The 20,870-nt window shown below is 38.0% G+C and overlaps 1 protein-coding gene across 2 annotated transcripts in view; it reads left to right on the top strand.

Moving 5' to 3' along the window:
• Positions 1-248: 248 nt before the first annotated feature.
• LOC111865622 (probable imidazolonepropionase) overlaps positions 249-20,870 on the top strand; it is a 27,374-nt gene continuing 6,752 nt past the window's right edge. Inside the window, exons 1-7 of one of the 2 annotated variants that reach the window (XM_023853798.2) lie at positions 252-664; positions 4,361-4,532; positions 5,798-5,933; positions 6,525-6,666; positions 13,249-13,474; positions 15,922-16,140; positions 17,389-17,549. In XM_023853798.2, coding sequence (XP_023709566.1) covers positions 528-664; positions 4,361-4,532; positions 5,798-5,933; positions 6,525-6,666; positions 13,249-13,474; positions 15,922-16,140; positions 17,389-17,549 — 1,193 coding nt within the window. In that variant the 5' untranslated portion in view covers positions 252-527. Of the gene's footprint in view, positions 665-4,360; positions 4,533-5,797; positions 5,934-6,524; positions 6,667-13,248; positions 13,475-15,921; positions 16,141-17,388; positions 17,550-20,870 lie in introns of both variants that reach the window. The other variant, XM_023853799.2, reaches the window with a different exon arrangement.

The raw sequence follows: 20,870 nt of genomic DNA, 5'->3' as shown, positions 1-20,870 counted from the left end.
ATGTCTGTGCCTCCATGACGTGGTTTCAAAATATACATTTTTTTAAAAGCGAGGCAGAACCACGAGAAAATGAGCTTTAGGCGCAATGTGAGTTGTATGGGTAATTTTCTTACTCTCGCAGCATCTAACGTCCAGTTTAAAACACTTTCAATTATGAAAAGTGGTACATCTGCTGTACAGTATGTCACACCACCTGGGGTGACTAAGCGCTCGAAGTCGCTTCCCAGGACTGGTCAGCCATGTTTTCCGTACATGAGGTTGGTCTAGTTGGCAGGAAAGTGGGGAAATTCTGGCGATGATTAGGACATGTCCGGAGCGAGATGCTTGTGAGATGTGATGTAGCGCCATCCCGATATAACGGCCGCGCATATCACAACCACATTATGCGGTTTAATATTTCAACGTTTGATATTCGATGTTGGGTGTAAAGTGGCACGTGAAAACCAGCTGACTTCTCCTGCTTACCTTGAAGTCGCAGGGCGTATAGGACTATAGGTGACACTTCAGCTGGTTTCTGTTGTGTCAAGATGAGGCTACTCGTACATTCAGCGAGGCAGGTTGTTACCATAACGAATGAAGATGTGTTCTACCTGTCTGGGAGAGCCATGAAAAGTGTCGAAGTTTTGCAGAACAATGATGACGGTGTGGCTGTTGCGATAGACGAGTGAGTATCTTTTATAATCCTGATGACAGTTTCGATTAAATATTTGGCAGTTCTAGTATCAGATGTATTTTTTACAGTGCCTTCAGTAATCTAGCATAAGTTTAAACTTCGGAGTACGTGCCAGAGCCGATACGGGTTTACTTCATGTTCAATCCTACGACAGTGAGACTTGTGGCGGAAAATGGTACTCAAAAAGGGGTTTCGATTCCCCCCCCCCCTTTTCTCCAGTGAAAAGTTAATTTCATGTAAAATCAACACATCCTAATCTAACCTTATCCAGTTTTAATGAAATTTGGGTTACGTACTGTAGCCCATTGCAAATGAATGTGTATAAATTTTCATGGCTAAATTATTTCGCGAGATATTGTTAAACATTGTGAAATTATGGATAATCCTCCTCACAGATTATAACAAATTGTATTCTAACTCTAGTTTTATTGCGCATGCAGAGCTAAAATTGGACATGCTCTAAAGCATTAACAATGAACTTTGAACTTTAAAGTGATGTTTGTTAGAACTCAGGGGAGGTACGTCCTTAGCGGTCCTTAGGGACTACCGGTGCTAAGCGCGACTTAATTTTCGGAGAAAAACAGTTTAATGGCGAAAACCAATTAGTGTATTGCATTTATAATTTACAGATAGGAAAGAAGGTAGTTCAGTGAACTGATTAGTGTTTGAAATTCACTACTCAAATACATAGCCTGCTTTAATGTACGTAGTGATAATGGAAAACAAGAAAATACTGGAACTGCGTTTTCAGCTTGGTTGATAGAGCTAAGTGAAATGAGCCCCTAATAGTATTATATGGTGGTTGCACAACAATGTTTCACCACAGCCAACTAGTCGAGATAGAGAAATGAATTTGTTCAGAGAGAGAAATTTTCCAGTATCACGTAAAAGACCTTACTGAGGGCTACCAAACACTAGCCCCAGGCAACGTATTAAAACGAAGGTCACTTTACCGAAGGCTGCCAGCAGCAGATTTGCGTTACTATTAGGCAAAAATCTACATGTTCCTCCAGCCTCGTATAACATGTTCTTTCGTCAAGTTTATGCTGTACAGCTCAGGCGTGGGTGAGAACTTAGGATAACAAGTTCCAGTTTTCACAAGGATGTCCTCTGTAGCTATGTATGCTGTTAATCTAGTTTCACCAAAATCTTCAGCAGTGGGAGTGGTACGGTATATTCTACTGCGTTCTCATATTTAAAAAAGGGAGCAAGTTTTCGTAGCGAACCCGTGAGTAGTGCGCGGTGTTGTGAAATCACACCCTGTGCTCTCAAAGGATAAATCAGATTGAATTGTGTGGAGTTTATAGAAATGACATATTTGCAAACGTAAAATTTGTGTCCTTTGGAATTTAGTGAAAGAAAAGAATCTCGAAAACGCCCTCTCAGAAGTGCCCAATTTTGAGAAAATAATACTAACAACACCATTCTGACAGGGTCAGAACGTTATTTTAGTACAGTGGTTCTCAACTTTTGTGAGACCGCGGCCGGTGAATCCTTTTTTATATAAGACGAGGGCCCTGTCCCAACAAATTTAGTCGTAATCACCTTTCCATTGTTTTTAATGTTCATGCATTAAACTAACATAAGTATTAATAATGAATTATGGCATAATCATAAAGAGTATAAGTACACATGTGTACGATGGGGCATGTTGACAAATATAAAATTACATTTACATTATTTATCAGTCACTGGACTAATGAAGCATGTTGTAGTTTCCCCAGGTCAACATCATTAAATTAATATTAACTTTTCATTGACATATCCCATTCTGATCACCAAAAATTTATAATATTATTCAATGTGTAAAATTTATTATTGTGTTATTAAATTGATTTTAATGATGTCAATTTGAAAAAGCAAAGGGTAGTGAGAAAACTATCTATGCATTGTAACTCACCGTAGAAGTCAGCTGGGTATGGGAAGCAGCAGAACAATGTCAACTTGTCGGCAAAATACTTATTATTGCATACATGCACCACATATTTGTATATGCTAAGTATGTAATTTAATAAATAAAAGTGTACAGATCTCTCAAGTCTGAACACTAGTTCCAACACTAATTAATATTTTGAATTTAAAAATGCAGCACTTTAACACAGCAATTATGTTATTGGAAACGTTAAAATTAGTTTCTTTGAAGGTTAGGCTAGTGAGAATTTTGTGTCAATCTTCTGTCCGTTAACTGATTACTTCTGGGATGAACTGAAGGGATAAGCAAAGAGAGACAGAAAGTTGCAGGCAGTTCCTTTGTTTCTTTTTAAGCACAGTCATGGCAGAAAATGCAGTTTCACAAATATATGTGGTGGGAAAACCAGAGAAGAAATCTCATATCTATTTCATGTGAATTTGGATATTCATTTTTCACTCTTATCCAGAATTATCTGAAACTGAATTCTATCAATAAAAGTCATCTCTGCTTCCAAAATACAATCTGAGTATTACTGAAGCATTTCATTGTTTCCTACTACAATTATATTAAGCCGGAGTTTGGGTTTCATTTGAACAATTCGATCTTGTTCCAAGCACTAAATATTGTTGTATCTGGACCTTGAAGTTCAATTTCAACTCGTTTATGTAAGAAAATATGTCGCTGAGATATGCCAGCCTGGCTATGTGTTTCTTCTACTGGAAATAATAGGGCGAGTTACTTTTCTTATCAATTAGAAAAAGAGCTCAACTTTTTTTTTTTTTTTTTTTTTTTTTTTTTTTTTTTTCATTTTCATTCCCCTTTCCATAGAAAAATGTATATTTGCCTGCTGGTTCACCGACACCTCCGTCCCATCTGACCTCCTTTTATACCTAACTTATTTTTCTCAGTATATCTTGCATATATGTTACTTAGTATACTCGTATGGTACGATAGGCCAGAAGTGGCCGCAAGGGACTTAGTCCCACCCCACTAGCAGTATGAAAAAATAGTATACTCATAGTGCAGTGACAAAGGGTGCACAGTGCCCATGGCAACTTGGACGCTATGGCAGCACGGATATACTCATGCTGAAACTACAGTGCACAAAATTAGCGCCTACACAGGAAGTCCGTCCTCTCCCCTCCTGAAAGAGGAGGCCCCACTTCTAAACATATACAGTCTGGGAAAGAACAAAAACCTTGTTCACAGACCATGATGAGGCCTGAAGCCAAGAATGCCTGTGCTGGCAAGAGCCAGCAGAGATTTAACTGACCAGTAGGTTACAGTGATTGAATTTAGATCTTTCTAAGGTACCTACCATTGTAGGTATCTCCTATCCCCTCACCTAAGGATGGAATGTGATCCAGTTTTCAAAACATTGTATTCTTTAGAATACTGGATGAAGGACAAAGTCCAAAAACCCATTCATCGTATTCATCATAATATAGCCTTTATTAAGTCAAATCAGTATAGTTCATTGTATTAAGAAATCTTTAGCTTCATTGCACAGTAACAGAAGCCCACTCTGTAACACCCCACTCCCAAACTAGAGCTTTTCTAATCCAAACCATAATTTGTTTTCTTCTAAATAGTTTCCATATTAGTCTTCTATATCACAGAGAAGTTTTATATTAATACAGAACATTAACATATGTTTTGCTAGTCAACTTTATACTAGTTTTATTCACCACTTCAGCAACCCACATTAAAGAAACCAACATTATCTTTGAAAGAAAAAACAGAGTTCTGGGTTTGATGGGAAGTAATGTTTTCAGTGATGGTTACATTGCAGCTGTTGGAAGTACACAGTATGTCAGAAGGTTGTGGAAGGATGATGACTTCGAGAAAATTATTGATGCCACAGGGAAATGTGTGCTTCCAGGCTTTGTGGATGCCCACACACATCCTGTGTGGGCTGGTGATCGTGTGCATGAATTTGCAATGAAGGTAGAGTTTTTGTGCTATTCCCGATATTAATTCTTCTCTGAAAAGGAAAGCATCCCTTCTTTCACTGAAACTGTTACTCTAGATCTACTAAGCCAAGCATACACAGTCACTGAATATCATTTTTATGTTTTGTCAAATATTTGACTGTATGCATGCTGAAGTCTGACGAGAATTATAGTAATAAATTTTTTGAGTTCTGTAAATTTAAAAATTAATACAAATTTGTAGTAAATTATTTCATTAAAAAATCCATCCAATATGGTGATTAATTTGTAATCATCCTGTATGTGATATAAAAATAGTATAATGATAGAGAGACATATGTAGCTAAGCACCATGCCATGAAGGTATACAGAGAATGTGGAAGAAAATTCTAACCCTACCCTATTCAGCAAGTACTGAAATGAGTTGTTGGGTACATATACAGACAGCTTTCACATGAAAGGAGTGTTTGTCCTGAATAGCTATGGAGAATAAATCCTGTTGCCCCTGTTAGGAGTTGAATTTTAGTCTTATCCATTCCATAGTTGCTATATACAGGGAACATATTCTCCGTGTTCAGTGTGTTATTAAGTAATCATAAAGTCAAATGACTACAAATCGTAGTGAAATATGTAAGATTTCAGGATTTCGCAGCGGTGACTATGAAGAAAGCAGTGTTCTGGGATGTGGTGCCATGTAGATATTGTGTTAACCGAAGTTTCGGAGGAACGTATCGCCTCCATCTTCAGGGTAGAAGAAAAAAGAAGAAAATCCACAAGCGAATAACCAACGTGAGCAGGTGCAAATAGACTAATATCAAGAATTGCACCTGCATACACTGGTTCTTCACTTGCGGATTTTCTTCTTTTTTCTTCTACCCTGAAGATGGTGGCAATACATTCCTCCGAGATGTCAGTTAACACAATATCTACATGGCACCACATCCCAGAAGACTGCTTTCTTCATAGTGAAATAGTTTGCAAGGTTGTGAACTAGGTTCAACTGGCTAGAAGTTTGTGTAGTAATGTACAGAAATGCAGTTACTGTCTTGCACGGATATGTTTAGTCTGCCTTCTTTCACCTACTACAAATAAATTGTTCACCATATTTGCAGCAGGGGTTTATCTCCAGAGAGTGGAGTTCTGACCACTGAAGTAAGGAAAACTATACATTTGGCATGTTTTTTAATTAATAAATTTCTTGTAAAAATGGAGTAATGTGTTACTTCTGAGCATAGGCATTTAATTTAATAATAATATGATCTTGAATAAAATTAATTCTAGTTAGCTGGTGCTTCATACTTAGAAATTCACAGTGCTGGAGGTGGTATATTCTTCACTGTTGACAGCACAGTGAAATGCAGTTCAGAAGAATTATACCAGAGTCTGAAGGATCGTTTAATAAAAATGCTGAAAGCTGGTTAGTATTATTGATGACTGCTATGTTTTAAATTTAAGCTTATGTCATATAAAATACTGCAAAGGTTAGCTCAGCAGTACTCTCTTACCTTGTATTCAGTAGGAATCCAGTTTGTATGTTGGTGAGGGAAATGGCTGTCCCAATAGATTCACTCAGCCTTTACAGATGAATACCAGGCTAATTACCATAAAATCTCGTAATGATTACTTCCTTAATCCCTTTTCATTTTACTCTGAGTCATCCTCGTGTTCTGTTCAGCATTATGTAACATATGCAGTTTATGCCATATCATTAACATATGCGCATTTGGGCAAATCACAAGTGGACCATTCTGTAACCATGCACAAACCTGCCTGAAGTCCCAAAGACTGCATTTTATTCAGCTCATAGCTGTTAGCAGTACTCAGATAAAGCCTAGTAGTAATTTGGAGAAGTTTCTTCAGGTTCTTATTTTTCCATTACACTGTACAAGTAAGTGATCAGACATTGTGCTTAAATCAAATCATAATTGACACTTTTCCTATTGCAACGTAACAATTTTATACTATTTACAAACTAGATACACAGGCAACTATATGCCCAATTTAACAGGTACCACCACAGTGGAATGTAAGACTGGCTATGGTTTAGAAACAAAAGCCGAAATGAAGCTATTGCAAGTTCTTCAGCGGGCCAAAGAAGAGTTACCAATTGAGATCTCCCTTACATACTGTGGAGCACATGCTGTCCCAAAGTAAGTTCTGGCATATAAGTGAAAATGCGCATTCATTGCTCATCCCCACACAACTGCAGGGTCATTGTTACTTATGGTGTACTTCCCACGAGTGTTTCTGATGTGCCACTTTCTTGGTCAGTGAGCATCAAATGGTCTTGCTCATTTTTAAAATGTTTCTGTCTATATATTGCATATTCTTTGGGGGTATTATGGCCAGTACATTTCAAGAGTGCTTTCTGCGATGAAAGTCATATCATAATAAGTCTTACCATTTTACAAAGCCACTGCTTATGGTTCCATGTTAAGTGGGTCCCTTGTCACCACAGCATGGCGCGTCCTCAGGTTGTGGATGGAGGAGATGCCCTCCAGTTTTGGAAAGAAGCTGCAAATATATTGAATAAGCAGATGCGGACAGCCGACAAGGGGTGGTCCTCCAGCTTGGGGCTAACAACTCCTCACCAAAAAAATAATCATGTTACAAAAATGAACATACAGCCTCAGACCTGGATGGATTCCTTTGATAAACGACCTTGGCTAAAGAAAACGGATATGAGATTCGGTACTTGGAATGTCAGAAGTATGTATAGGGCAGGTTCGCTCAGGGCAGTGGCAGAAGAAATCTTAAAATATAACTTAGATTTAATGGGAGTACAAGAGGTCAGATGGGATGGAGGTGGCATCACACCAGCAGGAGAATATACATTCTTCTATGGAAAGGGGAATGAAAATCATGAATTAGGTACAGGTTTTTTCATACAAAGAGAACTGTATCAGCAGTTAAGAGGGTAGAGTTCGTTAGTGATAGGATATCATATATAATACTAAAGGGTCACTGGCGTGATATCATTGTAATGAATGTTTATGCCCCAACACAAGATAAAATGGATGACATAAGGGACAAGTTCTGTGAAAAACTAGAACATGTTTTTGATAAATTCCCGAAGTACCCTATGAAAATTTTGTTAGGAGATTTCAATGCCAAAGTAGGGAGGGAAGACATTTTCAAACCAACAATTAGGAATGAGAGTTTGCATGAAATTAGTAATGATAATGGAGTTAGAGTAGTAAACTTTGCCACATCAAAAAATCTTACTGTCAAAAATACTCATACAATGTTCCCACATCGTAACATCCATAAATTTACTTGGACATTTCCTGATGGCAAGATACACAATCAAATAGTCCATATTTTGATAGATAGGAGATGGCACTCAAGTATACTTGATGTCTGATCATTCAGGGCAGCAGATTGTGATACTGACCACTACCTGGTGATGGCAAAGGTTGGAGAAAGACTGGCAGTGAGCAAACAAACAACGCACAGAGTTCATATGGAGAGGTTCAATCTAAAGAAATTAAATAAGGTAGAGGGTAAAGAGCAGTATTGTGTTGAAATCTCAAATAGGTTCATGGCTTTGGAAAACTTGGACACTGAGGTGGATGTTAATAAAGCTTGGGAAACTATTAGAGAGAATATAAAAATGTCTGCCAAAGAGAGTCTAGGTTATTATGAACCGAAGAAGCTTAAGTCGTAGTTCGATAAAGGATGCTCAAAATTATTAGATCAAAGAAAGCAGGCCAAATTGCAATGGTTACAGGATCCAAATGAGTTAAATGGGGATAATCTGAACAATATAAGACATGAACCCTGCAGGCATTTCAGGAATAAAAAGAGGGAATATCTGAAAGACAAAATTCATGAACTTGCAATGAATAGTAAAAAAAAGACAATCAGAGACCTGTACATAGCAATAAGTTACTTTAAGAGGGGTTACCAGCCTAGCAGTAACTTAGTGAAGGATGAGAATGGTGATCTGCTTGCAGATTCCCACAAAATTTTGAATAGATGGAAGAACTACTTCTGTCAGTTACTGAATGTGCATAGGGTCAGTGATGTTAGGCAGACAGAAATCCATATAGCTGAGCCATTAGTACCTGATCCTAGCCCTTTTGAGGTTGACAGTGCTATTACAAAATTGAAACAGTATAAATCACCAGGTAGCGAACAAATTCTGGCAGAACTTATTCAAGCAGGAGGCAAAATATTACGTTCTAAGATCCATAAGCTAATTACTTTTATGTGGAATAAGGAAAAATAGCCTGATCAGTGGAAAGAGTCTTATTACTGTACAAGGTCACAAGAAGAGTGATAAAACTTACTGTAGTAAATATCAGGAGATATCACTGCTATCAACTTCATATAAAATTTTATCCAATATTCTTCCCTCAAGTTTTAGTTCATATATAGATCAAATTATTGGGGATCATCAGTGCGGATTTTGACGTAACAGATCAACTACAGCTCAGATGTTTTGCATTCGTCAGATATTGAAGAAAAAATGGGAGTACAATGAGACAGTACATCAGCTATTCATAAACTTCAAGAAAGTCATTGATTCAGTTAGGGGGGAGTATTGTACAATATTCTGATAAGAGTTTTGGATACCCATGAAATCAGTTAAGCTGATTAAAATGTGTTTAAACGAAACTTATAATAAAGTCCGTATAGGTAAATATTTGTCTGATAATTTTCCTATCCAGAATGGTCTAAGACAAGGAGATACTTTTATCACCACTCCTCCTCAACTTTGCTTTAGACTATGACATTAGGAAGGTCGAGGAAAACCAGGTGGGACCAAAATTAAATGGGACACATCAGCTGTCGGTCTACACCCATGATTTGAATCTACTGGATGATAATACAGATACCATAAAGAAAAACACACAAACTTTAATTGACGCAAGTAAGGAGGTTGGTCTAGAAGTAAACAAAGAAAACTAAGTATGTGTTGCTGTCTCATGACCAAAATGCAGGGCAAAATCATGACATAACAATCGAAAACAGATGTTTTGAAAATGTGGCACAGTTCAGATATTTGGGAACGATGATAACAAATCAAATCCTGATTCAGGAGGAAATTAAGATCAGATTGAACTCGGGTAATGCTTGCTACTATTTAGTCCAAAGACCTTTCATCTTCTCATGTGCTGTTTAAAACATAAAAATTAGAATATACAAAACTATAATTTTGCTGGTGGGTTCTGTATGGACGTGAAGCTTGGTCTCTGACATTAAGGGAGGAGCACAGACTGAGGGTGTTGATGAGAATATTTGGATCGAAGACAGATGAAGTGACAGGAGGTTGGAGAAAACTGCACAGTGAGGAGCTTCATAAATTGTACTCTTCTCCAAGTATAATTAGAATGATCACATCAAGGAGGATAAGGTGGGCAGGGCATGTAGCAGGAATGGGGGAAACAAGGAATGCATATAGGATATTGGTGGGAAAGCCAGAAGGAAAGAGACCACTGGCAAGACCAAGGCGTACGTAGGTGGATAATATTAAAAGTGATATTAGAGAAATGGTATGGATTGGATTGAGCTGGCTCAGGATAGGGACCAGTGGAGGGCTCTTGTGAACACAGTAATGAACCTTTGGGTTCCATAAAATGCTGGAAAATTCTTGAGTAGCTGCAGAATTGGCAACTCCTCCAGAAGGCCTCAGCTCCATGAGTGAGTAAGTAAGTAAGTAAGTACTGCTTATGGTTTCTGCACAACACTTCAACATTTGAAGACAAATATCACTGACAAAATAAATATGTGTGAAAATTTCCATGTGGCCTATATTCATTCGTTTCAGATACATAAGAAATGGAGAATACAGTAGAGAGTTCCCAGCAGTGGGACGAAGAAGATATGTCACACCCAATTTTTTTTATTTGAAATTAGGTCTCTAGCTAGCCGCAGACCTCCAAAACAAATCATGTACCTTGTCAAACGTCGCAACTATGTTTGAAAAAAATTAAGAATTCAGTATATCAAAAGTTGGTCAAGACCAGGAATGGTGATAAAAGCAGAAGACAAATCAGATGAATAATTGATTCTATGCCAGGATGGTTGCTCTGGTCTCCTAGACATGAGCTGAGGACCTTGGATTTCATGGCAAAGTTTTGGAGTTACTTATTAAATTGCCAGTTGGAAAGAAGGAGAAAAAAGTTCTACTTGTATCAATGCCAGTGGAAATTACCATTTACATTTATGTATTTAATTTTTATTTCTTTCGTGAAAATGATTCATACTGTGTTTGATGGCTAGATGCATCCAATAATTTCATCTTCAGTGAGCTCTCTTTGAGATAGTGTAAAACAGTTTAAGCAGATACTTTTAAGTGATTTCTCATAACTACGCTATAAGTTACCTGTGGTAGATGGGCATTATAGTCACAGATATGGTAGCTAAATTTAATAACAATAAGCACAATATTAGTTCATAAGAATGGCATTTACCAGTACAATGTAATTTTTTAAATCTTGCTCAATATATCTAAAAAAGCTCCAACATGCATTGTCCATGTCAGTTCATCTAGATTTTAACATTGTGCCAGTGAACTTACCCTAATTTTATAGTAATTTACAAAGTGGCCTGAAACAGAATTGATACTTCAACCTGCTTGTGGAGGTGTGGACATATTGTATGTACTTTCTGTGTAAAAATATCTTAACGGATTTGATCAACATGTTGCCAGGCAACAGCTCTGTTAACACGGTCCAACATACAAGAACAGATGAGGCTGTGTTTTCTATGTAAATCTCGCCGAGCAGGGATGGAACAACGGGATTATGCAACCCGTTTATAAGCAACAGCTCAGTAAAAACACTTCCGCTTAAGCGGTGATGTCATCCACGACAGACACGGTGTTTCCCGTGGTGTCTGTGCAGAGAGCTTATATCAGAAGTTGATTCAGTGACAGAGTTAGTTCAGGGGCAGTTACGAGTCAGTCATAAGCTGGGGGGAGTGAGTCCAGAGTGACTGAAGATGCAATAACAAGAGATTTCATAGTGATTTGAAGTGCTAATTTCTGTGTTGGTATCCATTGCTAGGAGCTGACTGAGAGTCCTTGCGCATGTGCAATGGTGAACTGGAAAGTGAATAAATAGCAGCAGCACTCTATTCATTATAATTAAGATAACTTGTCAGCAAGGTCTTAATAAATCCAATAATCCGAAATAGAAACCGTTATTTTCATCACACCTACCACCCTACATTTGACAATATGGTCAGAATACAATAATAATTTATTTCATGCACTACATTATGAGGTACACTTTTTTATCTTTTTATTCAGTGAAATCAGTGTTCTATTTTAGAGGCCAACAGAAAATTCACTACTTATTGAACAATACGCCTAATTTGTAATTGATAAATTGGCTTGTCCAACACAGACAGCAGTTGAAATATAATTCTTCTAAGGCATGCTTTCTCTTCCATATTACTGCAATAGTTTTGTCAATGACAAAATGCTTCATCTCTAATGACTGTAATGCAGGGACAGAAGTATCCTCCAATGCCTTTCCTGAATTCCTTTTACTAATGCCAAGTCCTTCGACTTCTTTTAATCTAAAATCTCCTACATGATCCAACACTTAAACAAGTAAAGCAATAATATGAATCATAAAATTCCAAGAAAATTATTGCAGAGAATTAGTTATACCTGAGAAAAGAGAACTGGTGTTCAAGGGCCATACGAGTATTATATAGACGGTTTTGCTATCTGAGCCCCTGACCAGTTACAAAATTGTTTGAAAATGTTAGATACTCGTATTTTCCTCCACCACTTCATCAAGGTGCAACTGCAATCTCCCATACAAATGCTCTTGTATAAAGGTTTGCTGAACAAATGCTGATGGAAGGCAGCCCAAATTGAATGCTGCATCCAATTCACAGACTACTGCACAAGCTAATAAATGCACTTAAATGAAATTAACTAACTCCATGGATCAGTTGTTCTTGAAAAGCTAATAGCTGCTCATCTATTGAAGAAATTATCCACATTTTAAAGAACCCAAAGGTTCATTACCCTGTTGACATGAACCCACCACGTTTCTTGTTTTGAAACAAATCAGTTCAGCTCCTATCTGCCCATTCTATTTCATTAAGATACATGTCACATGATGCCTAAAATTCAGACATGTAGAATCAAAGGAATGTCACAATACTGCCCTCCCACCTATGCCTGGGCCACAAGTGCTGGAAAGAGAAAGGGAAATTTTATGCAAGGCAGATGGACCTGTAACTGAACAAGGGATCTGGAAATTCAGAACTAAACAGTAACTGAGAGTATTATATAAAATCCCTGATCCAGTAGCAGATATTGAAAGAAGGTTCAGGTGGTTGGGGTATGTGATCACTATGGATGAAACAAGGGTGGCTAAGAACATTTTTCTAAGACAGAATGCAGAAGCAAAGTGGGAATGTGTAGCTGAGATGGCTGGAACATGTAAGGAATAACTGAATGCAAAAATTATGTAACAGAAGAATGGGCAATGCTCTTGCAGGCCTGTAATACCAAGCAGTGAGGAACTGCTTCAGGGGTATTAGTCCCTTGTGTATTAATAATATGTCTACTTCATGGATTCATTGAAGGGTAGAAGACTGACTTACCATTTTCAGATAATATTACCTTTCTTGCCATTTAAGGTACCCTTTCAAGCTCACAATTTGTGTAACCAAAGTAAGGCTCAGGGTGTTAATTTGAGGTATGTGACTCTTTGGTGGACATATTTGATGTAGTGCAAGTCTACAGTAATATTAAATTTCAGAGGGAAAACCCCAGAAGAAGCTACAGAAATTATCATACGGGACCAAATACCAAGACTTAAAAATATGATGGACCAGAAATTGCTGTCTGTGGAGAACATTGATGTCTTTTGTGAAAAAGGTATATTTGATACAGAACAAAGTAGAAGAATCCTACAAGCTGGAAAGGAAATTGAGCTCAGAATAAATTTCCATGGTGATGAATTAAATCCTATGAAGAGTGCCGAGGTAAGCTAACTGATCAGTTTAATGCTTATCTAACACATTGCTACAGCCAGTCTAATAGGTCTTAGCGAATCTGAAGGCCGCCTTTATGACTGATGTATTAAAATGACATGTATACACAATATATAAATTAACTGGTCTTATAAGGTCGAATGCAGTAAGTTCAATTGATGGAGCAAAGGGTTAATTATAATGTATCAGCTTTAGAGGTTATGTGGCATGAATTAATATGTGAGAATGACTATGTGTTATGAACCACAGAGGATTGGCATATATCAAGGTATTTTTCTAGCATTTACTGAACAGACTGGGGAAAGTAACATAGCCTCAGGACAGTTAACACTGTTATTGAGATTTTACATGGATATCTCCTGAATACAGTTCAAATCACAAGATTCATTGCTCAATATGGAGGCAAATAACCTACAATAGAGCACAGTTGAACTTATATTAATTACCATACTTAATGGTTTATAAGGTGCATCCTGATTTCAGAAATACTTATTACATATTACAATGGAAACATATCCAGAGCCTTTATATATTGTAAATAAAAGCCACACCAAAGCTCAAGCAGTTAGTTGCTGGCTTCCCACCACGGCGGCCCGCGTTTGGTCAAGTGGGATTTGTGGTGGACAAAGTGGCGCTGGGGCAGGTTTTCTCTGAGTACTATGGTTTCCCCTGCCAATCTTCATTCCACCAATTGCTCCACAATCACCCTCACTTATCATCTTGGGCTGGTACAATAGGCCAGAAGTGGCCGCAGTGCAAGGGACTTATCCCACCCCACTAGCAATAAAAAAAAAGCGGTTAGTTGCTGGCTTCCCTCCACAGCAGCCCGGGTTCGAGCCCAGGTCTGGTCAAGTGGGATTTGTGGTGGACAAAGTGGCACCGGGACATGTTTTCTCCCAGTACTTCGGTTTCCCCTGCCAATCTTCATTCCACCAATTGCTCCACAAGCACCCTTACCTATCATCTGGGGCTGGTACAATAGGCCAGAAGTGGCCATAGGGCAAGGGACTTATCCCACCCCACTAGCAATAAAAAAATAATATTGTAAATACATATATGTAATACCATGGCATAACATGTAAAATGTAAATAATATATATTCTGACAACTTACTTGGTAACTTCCAACTGTTAGTCTGACGAATGACAGACCCATCCTCTCATCAGAGAGGGCACCCCAAATGGTCAGGATAGTAACTGTCAAACAGGAACTAATATCTGGTTATGAGCTCCAGATAAGGCTTGACGCCAAGAAAGACTGACTAACAATCAGTCACAATGTGACTTTGACTTTGATTTGTCATATTGTCATTAATAAAGTAACTTGTCAGTAAAAACAGAGCACAGCCTTAAGCATATGGTGAGTTAATCAGAATTTCAGGCACTCAGTCAAGTTCCCATCACAGATGGTGTTACTAAGCAAATAAACGTATCTGCAAATAAGTGAATCTAAATTAATATTAGTAAGTCTGTTTATGCAAGGGGGAAAAAACTTCATAAATATCAAATGTCTAAGTATGTGCAAGAATGGCCGCGCCATTGCCCAAGCGGTCAGTCACTTGCTTCCCACCACGGCGGCCCGGGTTCAATCCTGGGTCTGGTCAAGTGGGATTTGTGGTGGACAAACTGGCGCTGGAGCATGTTTTCTCTGAGTGCTTCAGTTTCCCCTGCCAATCTTCATTCCACCAATTGCTCCACAATCACCCTCACCTATCATCTGGGGCTGGTACAATAGGCCAGAAGTGGCCGCAGTACAAGGGACTTAGTCCCACCCCACTAGCTATAAAAAAAGAAGTGTGCAAGAATATTATTTTCAGTTCAATACCAAATCAAGATGAGAATTTGTAAACATTCTGAGAACTGAGATACAATGAGAAGTCTCTCTGCCAGGCAATTTTTTTTATATAAGAACAATTTATAACACTGGTCACTTTTCACAATGTACTGAACTGTACTGCTATATATTCATTGTCATATCAGATCCCTTTCAGTGAAATATTTCATGAAGGATTGCATTAAAAAAAATTAATATCAAGGCCATTCCATTTTTCACCTTGAGTACAAATAGAGAGAGAGCAAGAGATATTTTGTATTAGTATTGTGAGTCTGGTGAATTGAGTAGTTTCTGTGTTACTGTCCCAAGCACTCAAAAATATTGAAGTTCAGGAATGAAAACTCAAGGTTTCGATCAAGCTATTTTTCCATGATTCCTTGCAAAAAAAAATTTGAGACAAACACATGCCTATAAATTTCATCTTCATCCAGTCTATTCAACAATATGGCATCTCTATATGATTCAGTTGTATTTTTGTATGACTGTAGAACTTCTGTTGCCACCTTCTATTAAAATGGGAGAGAAAAACTTACAAGAATGTATGATGACAATTACTTTCAATAATTTTAATATTAGTAAACTGTAATATTTTACTTCTGTTTCAGATGGGTGCAGAACTCAATGCCACTGCCATAAGCCACTTAGAAATGGTCAGCAAAAAAGGAATAGAGGACATGGCAGTCTCAGGGACAGTGGCAGTTATGCTTCCAACCACCGCCTACCTCATGAAACTTAAACCTCCACCTGTACACGAGTTCATTGAAGCTGGAGTACCGGTAGCAATTGGTTCTGATTTTAATCCCAATGTGCATTGTCTAGCCATGGTAAGTAAAGGCAATATGCAGGATTCCAAAATTTTGGAGGCATAACTCTTTAGATCAGCTTATATTCATAAAATGGAGGGGGTAGAAAGAAGGAAACAAACAAATGATGAAAAATTGCTTCTTGTACATAATGAAAATAAGAGCACATCATAGATTAAATACCTGTACTGACAGTCATTGTTGCAGCATCCAAACCCCAGTGCCAGAAAGAGTCATATACATGTTTCAGTATGATGCTCAAAAGGTAGCAGGACATGAATAATTTATCATGGGCTGCATAGACCTCAGAAAAATTAAAAACGAATAACAAACTTACAGTCAACAATATGGTAAGTAAAATGACATCCAGTGATCTCTGTTAGGCCAGGAGTTCCCAGGTTTGGCAATAAAAGGGTCATTGTCATTACATAAATTTTTTACTTCTATTGTACAACAAACTCCCTGTTATCCAACATTCAAGCAGAAGAAATTGTGGTGCAGTTGGCAAAAATTTAAAAGAAAACTTACCATGGTGTGATGTTACTTCAAGAACAAAGTTACAATTTGCACATGTTTAACTGTCACACAGTACTTCTAGCAGCTGCCATTAGCAACACTGACCATTGTCCTCCCTCATGCAGGTGCCATTACAGTTGTAATGATTACAGTAAAAGTAAGTTGAATTTGTGACTGTTACAGTACATATGATCTTTTGCCCATCATGGAGCTCTCTTCTAAGAATACAGCCACATGAGAACTAAAGCAAAAACCTGTTGCTTGGCTTTGAAGCTGAATATGGAAATATTGCAGATAGCTCAGTTTGTATAGCAACCAGACTATGGGCTGGAGACTGAGTAGGCGGAGTTCCATTCCCAATATAGACAAGAGATTTTCTCTTCTCCATAATGTCCAGACCAGATTTGGGGCCTGCCTACACTCCTTTACAATGGGTGTTGGGGGCTGTGGCTGTGGCAGAGGTGTGAAGCTGACTACTCACATCCATCTAGTGCCAAGGTTAAGAATGACAGAGCTATAACTCTAGCCTATTATATGGCTTCATGGCTTGATAATTAATTCAGCCCGGGCGTAACATTGTCTTACCTTTACATGGGAATACTAAAAGGCTGGAAAATGGTGAAAATTGCCTGAGAGCTGGATTCCATGAGCGTTTTTCTCATGCAACTGGTAGATTCACGTAGGAGCACACCCCATTCCCCATACACACAGGATAAGAGGAAGTTTACTGCATTAAACTTGTTGCTGATGCAGCCCACAGTAATGAACCTGGCTTGCACAATGTTTGGAATGAGCATGCCTGAAGCTCTCATTGCTGCAACTTTGAATGCTGCTGCTTCACTTGGAAGAGGAAGCACCCATGGAGCTATTCAGAAAGGGAGAGTTGGTGATCTTGTCATCATAAATGCTAATAAGTAAGTCAGCAACAAAAGTGTTCCCTAAAATTAAGTGAAATGCCTCACAATTTTGCAATAATACATTCAAATTACATAGAGAAGGGTGGAAATTTTTCATTTTGTAATTCAGATGTAATCATTCAAGCCTTCCACTACATGTGAAAGAGTTTATGAATATAAAATTTTATAGATGGTTTCTGAATATGCTAAGGTGTTACAATTTTGGTAGGAAGTGTATTTACTACTCCATGATTGCAGGCATCAAAACTTAACTTTACATGCAGACAACTAGGGGGAACCAACAAGAACATTTAAATAAGCAACAAAATTATCGTACTTAAACTTTTACAAGCCATGCATGCACATAAGTCAGCTCACCTGGAGTCACAGTTCTTCAGTACAGATACCATTATCCCCAAGTTAAAACCTGGATGCCACTGCTCATAATAACAGAGAATTTAAATTTATTGTTCCAGAATGATAAAGGTTAATTTCAATTACACAAGAAACTTCTTTCTGTTTTTGACTTTATGTCACTATATTTACTTACAGATGATTATTGGATCAAAAATTAGTTGAGTGGCAAGGACATAATGAAACTCCTTGTGGATGTAACATTTTTAGATGTCCAAATGTCTGGGGCACAATTAGTTTAGTCCACTAATCACATAACAGGGAATAGAGCATAAAATAAGTAAACTTGTCCCTATGCTTAATTAATGAAACAGTTAAGCACCATGCCATGAAGGCATGGAACTTTGGAAGTACATGAAAGTGAGTGGTCAGCATCATAGCCTGGCCCACTTTATCACCGGCACTCACCAGAGTCAGTGTAGATATTGTAGAGAAAACAAAAATCTCTCATCCCTGCTGGGAATTGAATTCCAGTTCCTCAGTCATTCAGTTCAAAATCCATCGCTATACTGACTAAGCAGTCCAGCTTCCAGAATAAAGTATAATTCAGAAATTAAATTGGTAACAAAATTGCAGGTTCTCATTCATTGGAACACTATTTTATACAATTTTTATACAGTGATGCTTTAATCAGAGGAGACAGTGCTGAGGTTTTAAGTTAAACTTGTGCTTCCAAGAAACTGTATTAAGGAGGATTATTATATTTGGCAGTGCTGAATGTGTTCCTGTCTCATCATAAAACTGTTTTACTCAACCCAAAATACTGTCTTCGCTACAGAATAGTTATATATTACAAGTTTTAATATTATTTTTGTGGTGTTTATTACTTCATAAATAATTGGATAATGGAGAAAACTGCATGCTGAGGAATTCTTCTACAAATAATATTAGGTTTATCAGATCAAGGTGAATTTATTTTGACATAACATGCAACAAACACGAAAGTGATGAGAAATATGGTAGCAGTGAGTCTAGAGGCACTCCAGCAGTAGTCTTATATGCACCTATATTCCTCCACAGATGTTTATGCTTATATGTCTTTAGTGCTAAAGTAGGGAGGAGAGACATTTTCAAACCAAAGATTTGGAATGAGAGTTTGCATGGAATTAGTAATAATAATGGAGTTGGAGTTGTAAACTTTGCCACATCAAAAAATCTTACTGTCAAAAGTACAATGTTCCCACATCGTAACATCCATAAATTCACTTTGACATCTCCTGATGGAAAGATACACAATCATATCAACAATATTTTGATAGATAGGAGACGGCACTCAAGTATACTTGATATCCGATCATTCAGGGCAGCAGCTTGTGATACTGACAACTACCTGGTGGTGGCAAAGCTTAGGGAAAGACTGGCAGTGAGCAAACAAACAACGTACAGAGTTCATATGGAGAGGTTCTGTCTCAAGAAATTAAATGAGGTAGAGGGTAAAGAGAGGAGATCGAACTCAGGTAATTCTTGCTAACATTGAGTCCAGAATCTTTTGTCTTCTCGTCTGCTGTCCAAAAACATAAAAAATTAGAATGTACAAAACTTAATTTTGCCTATGGTTCTGTACGGGTGTGAAACTTGGTCTCTGACATCAAGGGAGGAACATAGGCTGAGAGTGTTTTGAACAGGGTGTTGAGGAGAATATGTGGACCGAAGAGAGATGAAGTGACAGGAAGTTGGAGAAAACTGCATAATGAGGAGCTTCATAACTTGTACTCTTCTCCAAGTATAATTATAATGATCAAGGCAATGAGGATAAGGTGGGCAGGTCATGTAGCACAAATGGGGGAGACGAGGAATGCATATAGGATATTGGTGGGAAAGCCAGAAGGAAAGCGACCACAGGGAAGACCAAGGCATAGGTAGGTGGACAATATTAGAATGGATCTTAGAGATGGAATGGGATGGTATGGATTGGATAGATCTGGCTCAGGATAGGGACCAGTGGAGGGCTCTTGTGAACATGGTAATGAACCTTTGGGTTCCATAAAATGCTGGGAAATTCTTGAGTAGCTGCTGAATTGGCGGCTCCTCCAGAAGGGCTCAGCTCCATGAGTAAGTAAGTATGTAAGTAAGTAAGAGGGTAAAGCGGCCTCCGTAGTCTAGGGGTAACGTTCCCACCTCATGACTCAAGCTACACGGGTTCAAACCCGGTGGAGGTCATGGGCAGAAAAATTCAGGGAACAAGTCCTCCGGGAGGGACTTTAACCCCTCAAGCGTGTGCGACGCACCATATGCGTCCGGTCAGTTACATGCATCTAGCGTGAATTTAAGCGGGGGTATTTAAATCCCTCCCGGTGCTTTATTTTCGCAAGCATTGAAGGTTTTGTGCAGACATTTACATAAATATTTTTAAATAACAAAATCGCTATTTGAAAAATTCCAAAAAATTATATTATATTTACAATTGTTTACAGTTCATTATTATAAATATGTACTTACATTTTGTCAACCTATTTCTTTTTCCCAGCTCCCCATATCCAGTGTCTAGTAGTTGACCTTGGTGTGGTATTGCTCAAAACAGGCGTCTAGGCAGGGAGAGGGTGTCCCTGGGCAATTTTTACGCCTGTATCAAGTTTGTTTTCTCTTTCCGTTTTTAAATTTCGGTTTTGGGATTTTCTTGAATGAAATGCTGTCCCGTCAATCTCGTACATTCCATGTCGGTATCTGAAGGACGCCCTTTGCGCTTTTCTAAATTCTGTCCATGGGACTTTGCTATGATCTTATTCACTAAGTTTATTCTGAATAACAGATGATCTTTCTTGTTACCAGCCTTGCAGTACTGAATGTAATCATTCAACACTGCCGTATTTACTAAGTGGTTGAATAATTTCTTGTACCACGCTTTTTGCCTTTTCCTTTCTAGCAAGAATGTTTCTAGTAGCTGATCTTTCAAGTTTTTCAGTTCCTACCATATATTTATTATAC

Source organism: Cryptotermes secundus, unplaced genomic scaffold (genome assembly GCF_002891405.2).
Source record: "Cryptotermes secundus unplaced genomic scaffold, Csec_1.0 scaffold2405, whole genome shotgun sequence".
In the NCBI taxonomy this organism is placed as follows: Eukaryota; Metazoa; Arthropoda; class Insecta; order Blattodea; family Kalotermitidae; genus Cryptotermes; species Cryptotermes secundus.
The sequence above is the reverse complement of the archived record's forward strand: the minus strand, read 5'-3'. Positions and strand labels throughout refer to the sequence as shown.